The sequence below is a fragment of the Henckelia pumila genome, chromosome 2, assembly GCF_033568475.1.
Source record: "Henckelia pumila isolate YLH828 chromosome 2, ASM3356847v2, whole genome shotgun sequence".
Taxonomy (NCBI): Eukaryota; Viridiplantae; Streptophyta; class Magnoliopsida; order Lamiales; family Gesneriaceae; genus Henckelia; species Henckelia pumila.
Window position 1 is genome coordinate 7641182 of NC_133121.1, and position 9460 is coordinate 7650641.

A 9460-nucleotide genomic window follows, 5' to 3' on the forward strand; every position below is an offset into this window, starting at 1 on the left:
TGAAAGGAATGATATAGTGCTGTCACGAGAATCTGTAATCAAACCAAACCAAATACAGGGGAAAATGATTTACCTGCATCTTTGTAAGCAATCCTTTCTTCTCTTCCTCTTCTAGCTTCCAGGAAATTAGAGATGAAGGTATAATAGAACAGAATCATGTTAAAAATTTAAAAACAACAATATCAGGCTCAAAAATAAAATATCGATCATTATAGATGTGCATACCTGTGCAGCTTGATTTTTTGAGAGCTCTTCACCTGAAGTCATGTATCATAGCATGGCGTCTGTCTCTGACAGCAGTAGCATAGTGGATGTTTGGATCTGTTAACTATCCCCCCCCTTTCGTACCATCCCCCAAAAAGGGGGGATAGACTCACTACACTATCACGACCGACTATACCCAACCCTTTAAAGAGCATATTAGAGCATATTCAAAAACTTACTTTATCTTGGGCGGATAGCGGGAATCGAACCCGCATCTTCTCCTTGGCAAAGAGAAATTTTACCATTCGACTATAGCCACATATCTTTCCGGCTAAGGAATGGGAAATAAGAACGCGAAATTTATTCCGGAAATTTGCAACTTTTAAAAAGCACGATTTGACCCCGTAGTTTCTTGGAATCAGAACATAATAGATCAGATTTCATGAGATCTTGGGCTAACATCCAGGGAAGTTTCCGGTTTGTTTCCGTCGGATTTAGAGCGGTGATGGCGGCTGATTGGCGCTGGTCGGTAGTGAAAAATAATAATAATACAGCAACTATACTAACAAAGATTTTAAACAAAATAAACCTTACTCCTTCAAGTGGACTCGAACTAAGCTCCATGGCAAGGTCATAGCAACGAAGATTGTTATGAATCTGTCATTGTCAAAATCTATCAGAAGAAGACAATCATAAAACAAAAAAATCAACATTTAGCTGTTGCTGCAGCAAGCTGAATCACAATTATGAAGTGTCATAGACACCCGTTTCATTCAGAGTATAACCGCGTATACATGTTTGCACGGCCCTAACGAATAACTCCAAATACTCACAAAATTATATATGTGTATGCGATGTTCATAAATACCTCGTGGAGGCGATAAAATTGGCAGGAAGAGAATCGAAAAACTCTGGACAATACTGAGAGGCCTCAAATCTACCAAGAAGATATAAAGGAACAAAATGATATCACACAAATCATTCATGGAATGAGCTTTCACCAAGTTATTAAAAACTTTTGAATATAAATTTCTTGTGAAACACTGAAGAAACATGCTAGCTGAAGTTAAATTTTCAAGAAAACATCAAACACAATCCATAAGAGTTTCCAAAAGGGCATATCATACAGATTGAATAGTCTTATTATAACTCGTACGATAATAGTCGTATATGACTGAAATTTTAAAAATAAGGAAGTATCTTCAAATCCATTAAATGTAATCCCAAAAAGAAAATTATTTGCAAGCTCAAAGCCAGATATTGTCCATCGTACATAACAAATACCCAAACTTGCCAATATTTAATCAAAGTGGTAAATACGTACATTCGAGATCAACCAAAATAACAACTTTCAAATACAAAAACCGGAAAAGAAGAGAATGAAAACGAAAAAAAATAGAAAAAACAATTGAGACCCAAAATCTCGAGCAAAACAATGCATCTGCACATAATCTATTTCAGGTTCGTTCATATGAGGTCTAAGACAGAAGGAAAATTACATACTATATAATATAATGAGGTCATAGCTTTAATTGAAGGCTTTGAGCACACAGGAACAGACAAGCAAATCAACCTCGGCACCGCACATGCTGCTCGCCCCTCAGCCACGGCCTGGAAACCATTCCCGACAACAGCATCACTCATATCCTGCAAGATATATTTTTATTTCCAAACCAGGCATGAGATTTGATATTCATTTTTCCAAGCCCAATGCAAACTCCCTTGCTGCTTTACTGAATCTTTAACTAAGATTTGACAGATGCATCAGATTCCAACCTGTTCACAAAAGAAAAACACGATTTAACAAAACTACTGAGGTGCTGTAACATTGGAAACTAGAACCAGAGCTTCACCGGCAAAACAAACAAAATTGCTTGGGTGTCCAGTGTACTCCGCCATTTGATCAAGCCTTACATAGAGCAGCTCTTACGTCTTAGCTTAGAACCCAAGATAAACATGGAGGAGTAAAAAAACATGGAAATCAGCTGGAATCAAAGCAATAAAAATGAGGGCAAACAGAATATTTATACATATACATTTGCCTCAAGCACTACTTATGGAAAGCCCACATAGCAGCATCCTTCTAAACTAAAACTCGAACAGAATTCATCTGTTGTCTATTACCATATTTGTTGTAGTGATGCGTATGGATAGACTGACCAATCAAAATATGGTGAAAAGAAAGATGATTTATCACCTGTTGGTTGAAGATGCAAATATGGGAGATGCTACATGGAGTCCCACCATGGAAGCAGATGATAACTCCATCCTCATAATCAGTCAAGTTAAATTCACCCAGAATAATTCTGGGTAAGAAAATAAGACATCATAAATATTACATAACGCATAAGAACTTTTCAGTAGGGTTCATTCCAGTTATTGAAACATTGATAATTTGTTATCTAATAACATGGTTTATTATTTGGATTTTAGCCACATCAATTCGTGTCGTAAGAACTATTAAAAGGTGTGAATTCTGTATACCTGGACACATAATAGTGCACGTTCCAACTAAGGTGGGAAACTCTTGAAGGCCACCGTCATCCTTAATGGCATTATTATCCACATTTTCCCATTTGCTAGTGGTTGCTTTTTCGGTAAAGGTATTCCTCGAGCTATTAGGATTTGGGTGTGAAGTTTTGGAATTTGTAAAGGGTTTGTTGGCAGAATTAGAAAAAGAAGAAGAAAAGTTTTGTGCTTTGACTTGCTGGCGGGGTTGAGGATTCCTTTCATCCATGATCGAAAGCTTGCCTTCTGAATATATTTTTTCAACAACTTGTAGTCGTCTACCTCTGCAACAACCATAGCACAGTCTTTAGAATCCTGGTTTTCTGTACGAGATGCTCGAGCTGCCATTAGCACGACAGTATCTGCATCAACGCCTTTTGCAAAAACCAGTAAATTAACAAGAAATGCTCAACTTTTTTGTCTTGATCTTCACATCAATATTCCAATAAAAATGACTAAAACATGGATAAAAACATGCAAATCATATGATCATAGTTATATTTGACCGATCTATGTATAATTAATTATTCACATATAGAAACTTAAATATATGTATCTTAGATAAATCTGCACATCACAAAGTAGAAAACAACACATCAGCCAATGTTCAAGAACGATTCAAAATAATGGAGTAAAAGATACATAGAACCAAAGTATAGCACTAGTTAGCTAGCAACTAATTAACTTACACTTTTTTACGGAATGTCTGAACTCAATTTCTTTGTGTTTTTCTGGGATCTCTCCCTATAGAAGTCAATCCACATATGTAGAACACACAAAATGTTGACCCCAATTCCTGATCCTATGACGAAAATCCAAGAAATCCAAGCCCAAGCAGGTAACACGCCATCACCTAAACCACTGGTGAAAAACAATCCTATCTTTTACGCCAGCAGTGGTCCAATAATCCCCCTCTCCACACCGTAGTATGCATAAAAAAACGGTGACAAGAACTCAAGCACAGCAGCAGCCTTGGTCGATTTGTTCTTGCGAAATCTAGCTAGGCTCCATGTGTTCTGGCACATAGTTGTAGCATCAGCAAGAAGCAACATCCCAAGAATCACGTGTAACAACCAGATCAATAAAATCGTACTCAAAAAAAATAAAAAACTCTAAGTATGAATCAAATAGAGAAATCAAAAAGCTCATTACTCATTTGCTAAATATTAAAAATATTAAAAGACTTTGAAAACAAAATATACTAATTTTGCAAGGTATCAAGCAAATCTTCAGGAAAACCGTTCAAACAAAACTTATAATACCAAAACTCAAAGCTAAAGAAGGCTGGAACGGAACAGCAGCCATACTCGTCGGATCGTGATTCATACGGGCTGCAAGAACACAACTACAGATTAGATAATTTCTTAAATTTTGAATCCATGCTAGAACATCAAGAATCGACAGAAAATCGGCGTTGAAACTCACCGGAGAAGAAGTGCACAGAAGCAAGTCGCAGCAACACTTCGATCGCACGAAAAAAGGGCTCGAATCAGTCGATCTACGGCTCAAAATGAAGATTATGTTGTGGGGAACAAAACCCCAAAACGGTTTTTTATGATTCAAGAGAAAGGACGGCGATTCGACGGCAAGAATGGGCGGCTAGGGTTGAGAGATGAAAAAAGAATCGCGATACAGAGAAGGCTTGAAATGGAATAAGTGGTGCACGTACAAGCAAAGGAAAATAATATCATTTATAAAAAATAAAAAATAAAAATAAAAATATCAAAGACAACGGATTATTAGATATCGTTGTCGTAGCTTCAAAAAAATCCGCTAAAAGACAACAGTTTTTAAAAACCGTTGTCTTTGAACTTAAAAAAAATGCACAAAGACAATGTTTGTCAAAAACCGTTGTTGTAGCTCCAAAAAAACCCGCTAATAGACAACGTTTTTTTAAAAACCGTTGTCTTTGATTAAAAAAAATGCTCAAAAGACAACGATTTTAGTAAAAACCGTTGTTAAAGTGTACAAGACAATGGTTTTGACACAAAACCGTTGTCTTTTGAGCGTTGTTGAATTAACATTTTCTTGTAGTGACCTTAGGGTATACTCTTTTGTTGTAGGCTTGGGTCATTCGCTTGCGATAGGCTGCGAGCCTAATTGCAGCTCGGGACCTGTGCTATTCAAGTAAGTCCAAATTCATTGCTCGCAGTTCTTGATTTTTTGCCCCATATGCCATTATCCTAGCACTCTCTTGTCCAATTTTTGCTGGGAGAACAGCTTCAGTCCCATACACCATACTGAAAGGAGTTTCACCCGTACCAGATCGAGTTGTAGTTCGGTAAGACCATAGTACGGAAGGGAGTTCGTCCGCCCACTTGCCCTTGGCTACATCCAGTCGTGTCTTAAGAGCCTGGACTATCGTTCTATTGGTAACTTCGACCTATCCATTCCCTTGCGGGTATGCTACAAAAGTGAAAACTTGTTCGATCTTCATTTCTTGACACCATGCGCGTACTTTGGATCCACAGAACTGTCTTCCATTGTCTGATGTTAACCTGTGAGGGATCCCGAAGCGACACACTATATTTTTCCACAGAAAATTGAGCACTTCATTCTCTGTAATTTTTTCCAGGGGCTCAGCTTCCACCCATTTGGAAAAGTAATCGACCGCGACCAACAAAAACTTCCTTTGCCCCATGCTAACAGGGAATGACCCTACAATATCCATCCCCCACTGATCAAAAGGACAAGCAGCCACTACTGCCTTCATGTATTCTGTCGGTCTCCACTGTAAGTTAGAATGTCTCTGGCAATTATAACACGAATGAACCAGATCTGAAGAGTCTTTCCGCATAGTAGGCCAAAAGAAACCATCAAGAAGGGCTTTCCGAGCCAGGGCAAGACTACCTAGATGACTTCCGCAAGACCCTTCATGAATTTCCCATAATACATAATTTGCTTTGTCGGGACCTAAACAATTTAACAAAGGTTGAGAGAAGGATCTTTTGAAAAGAATTTGATCTATCATGACGAAAGGAAGTGCCCTTCATTTTATCTCCTTAGCTTTTTTATTATCAATTGGTAATTCATTCGCGGTTAGATATTTGTGTAGATCATATCTCAAATCCCCTTTTGGTACTTGAGTTAACATATCATCAAGAGTTTCCAGCTGAGATATGAGCGCCCGACCTGCAACAATGGGGTCAGTCCGATCACTCAAGGCACTGGCTAAGCGAGCCAAATGGTCGGCCTTGATGTTCTCAGCTCGGGGGATGAGCTCCAAGTTCAGTTCGGTGAATCCTTCCTTGGCTTTGTCTAATGCCTTGGCATATTTCCTCATCTTATCATCTTTGATCTCAAACTTTCCGTTTCTCTGCTGAATAGCTAATTGGGAATCGGAATATAGAGTAGCCCGAGAAATACCCAGATTTCGTGCTGCCTTGAGTCCAAGTAATAATGCATCATATTCTGCTTCGTTGTTAGAAGCTCTGAAGTCCAATATAATTGAGATATTTGTTTCTTCACCCCAAGGTGAGATAATCACGAGTCCAACTCCGCTCCCTGATTGACATGATGACCCGTCTACAAAAATCTTCCACAGTTCCTCTTGTTCTAACTGAACTGTCTCTGCTAAAAAATCTGCTAGGGCTTGAGCTTTTATGGCTGTCCGAGGCTCAAATTTGATGTCGTACTCACTCAAATCTATAATCCACCTGATAAGTCTCCCCGATGCATCTGGATTAGTTGCAATTTTTCCCAGAACGCTATTGGTAAGCACGGTGATGGGATGTGACAGGAAGTAAGGACGTAATTTTCTTGCGGTGATGACCAAAGCTAAGGCAAGCTTTTCTTGAGTTAGGTAATTGAGCTCGGGTCCCATCAAAGAATGACTCACAAAGTAAACAGGCTGATGATTTGTTCCATCTTTCCTAACCAGGACTGAACTTGCTGCTCTAGATCTGACCACCAAATATAAGAACAGTTCTTCTCCTTGAGTAGGCTTATTCAGCACAAGCAATTGTTTTAAATAGGCTTTCAAATCCTGGAAGGCTTTCTCACTTTCCTCATTCCATTCAAAAGTTTTGTTCTTTTTTAATACTTTAAAGAAGGATAGACTTTTATCTGCAGACCTGCTTATAAACCGAGCTAATGTTGTGATTCTTCCTGTTAACCTTTGTACCTCCTGTATATTCCTGGGCGAGCTCATAGAAATAATGGCTTGAACTTTTTCTGGATTAGCTTCGATTCCCCTTCTTGTAACCATGTATCCCAGAAATTTTCCAGCCCGGACTCCAAAGGTGCACTTGCTAGGGTTTAGCTTCAGTTGATAATTTTTCAGCGTTTGGAATGTTTGAGTCAGGTCAGTAATAAACTGGTCGGCCGTGCGGATCTTGACCAGGATATCATCAACGTAGACTTCAATATTCTTTCCAATTTGTTGCTCGAATACTTTGTCCATTAATATTTGGTATGTTGCCCCGACATTTTTTAGTCCAAACGGCATGACCACATAGCAATAAGTTCATGTTGATGTGACAAAACTCACCTTGTCTTTGTCCTCTTTTGCTAAGGGGATTTGGTGATACCCTTGGTAAGCATCCAAAAAGCTGAGTAATTCATGTCCTGCAGTTGAATCGACAAGCTGATCGATTCTAGGCATGGGGTAGCAATCTTAGGGCATGCTTTATTCAAATCTCAAAAATCTACACATATACGCCATTTTCCCGTAGATTTCGGGACTAAGACTATGTTAGACAACCAGTCGGGAAGTGGATTTCATCAATATGCCCAGCCCTGAGTAACTCGTCCACCTGCTCCTTTATTACTGCATCTTTTTCAGGACCGAAATGCCTTTTCTTCTGAATAATAGGGCGACAGCCCTTTATTACATTGAGCTTGTGCTCTGCTACTTCCCGACGGACCCCTACCAGGTCTGAAACTGACCATGCAAAAACATCTTTATTTTTTTCCAAGCATTCCAATAAGGTTTGCTTTAACTGTGCTTCAAGGGTGCGAGCAATTTTTACCATCCCCGAAGGAGGGGAGATCATGATTTCCTCAATTTCTTCCTCAGCACTGACAGATGCGTCCTCTATTAGGTTGACCTTTTCCATGCCAGAAAGTCCAGGTCTGTCAACTCTATCAGTCCTGGTCACCTTTTGTTCTATTCTGACTTCCTCCACATAGCATTTGCGAGCAATAACTTGATCACCTTGTACCTCACCGATCTCATTACCCACTGGGAATTTTATTTTCTGATTCAGAGCTGATGCGACGGCCATGAAAGTGTTCATGGCAGGTCTACCCAGTATGGCGTTATAGGCAGACGAATCATCTACTATAATAAAGCTCACAATCCTAGTCTTGCGACTGTTGCCTTTCCCAAGAGTTAGGGGTAGATGTACTAACCCAACAGGCCGGATTGCATGACCCGTGAAACCAAAGAGTGATGTAACGACGTACTCCATTTTGTACTGCCCCAGGTCCATTTGATCGATAGCTTCTTGGAATAGAAAATTGATAGAACTGCCTGAATCCACAAATATCCGGGCCACATCGTAATTCGCGACCATGGCCCTTATTACCAGTGCATCATTATGGTTGCTAGAAACCCCTTTTAAATATTTTGGCCCAAAAGAGAGGGTCGGGCCAGTGTTGACAGTCTGATTGTCAATCTCCATATTTATTAATTTTCGGCTGCTAGTTTTCCTAGCTCGATTAGAATCTCCATCAGTAGGGCCTCCAAAAATCATATTGATAATTCCTCGAGCATGAGGGGCCGGTCTTTCATGATCTCGGTCATCCCTGGGCTGGTCTTAATTTGGATGATTGAATTCTTTGTGGGGAGGAACAGTCCTGGCTCTTTGTCTTGACCTTTCTCCCTGTCCCCTGTTCGGGCGATACCCCTCTTGACGGGTCAATATATTTTTTAATTCAGAGTGTTGATGTATTATCCTTTCAATCTCTTGATCTAATTGACGACAGTTCTCCGTAGTGTGCCCATACTCATTATGAAAATGACAATATTTATCTGATTCCCTATTCCAAGGTCCCTTCTCAGTCCATGGAGGCCTTTGCGTGAGTTTCCGATCGTCACAAATTTGAAGAGCTCAGACTTTGCTCATGCGCAAAGGAGTGAAAGAGGTTAATTCTCCCAATAGTGCGGGTCGAAATGGCTGTCCCATCCCGGAATTACTGCTTGGAACCCTATTGTTCTTTGTACTTTTTGGCCGTTCTCTCTTCACAGCTGCTCTCCAGACCTGTATTTCTTCCATGTTGACATATTTCTCAGCTCGGGCGAGTAATTCCTCGTATGTCTCTTGCGGCCTCTTTATTAGAGATTTAAAAAAATCTTTTGTATATAGCCCTTGCATGAAGGCACTGATGAGCAGGTCTGGCGTCACCATGGGTACCTCGAGAGCCAAGGCACTAAACCTGCGGATATAAGATCTTAGATTTTCATGTTCCTGTTGTTTGATTGCAAAAAAGCTGAAGGTAGTGGTAGGATGCTCTTTGCTGCTAGCAAAGTGATTCAAAAATGATTTGCTAAAATCCTTGAATTCCTTGATCTCCCCCGGGCGTAGCATATTGAACCATTGCTGGGCTGGTCCTATTAGAGTAGTAAGAAAAGCCCTACACTTGATCTGATCAGAATATTTATGCAACAAAGCTGCATTCTCGAAGCATGCCAAATGGTCTTCAGGATCTCCTTTACCATCATACTCCCCGACGTGAGGCAATTTAAACTGTTTAGGGAGGTCGGCGTCCAATATTTCCCGAGTGAAAGGAACGTTTCTGGTTATGG

At 39.9% G+C, this 9460-nt stretch overlaps 1 protein-coding gene and 1 long non-coding RNA gene across 3 annotated transcripts; both read right to left on the reverse strand.

Annotated features, from left to right (window-relative positions):
- Positions 1–225: 225 nt before the first annotated feature.
- LOC140879649 (uncharacterized) lies at positions 226–1765 on the reverse strand. Of its 2 annotated transcripts, none has more exons than XR_012149476.1 (3): positions 1708–1747; positions 794–861; positions 226–290 (listed from the first exon to the last, which is right to left on the reverse strand). It is a non-coding gene; the product is annotated as an uncharacterized lncRNA (long non-coding RNA). The 2 variants fall into 2 exon arrangements; XR_012149477.1 differs by having other exon boundaries at positions 229–290; positions 799–861; positions 1708–1765.
- A 5635-nt stretch (positions 1766–7400) lies between these two features.
- Positions 7401–8336, reverse strand: LOC140877158 (uncharacterized). The gene has a single exon (XM_073280685.1). It carries the CDS (start codon positions 8334–8336, stop codon positions 7401–7403), a length of 936 nt encoding a protein of 311 aa, XP_073136786.1.
- Between the last annotated feature and the right edge of the window lie 1124 nt (positions 8337–9460).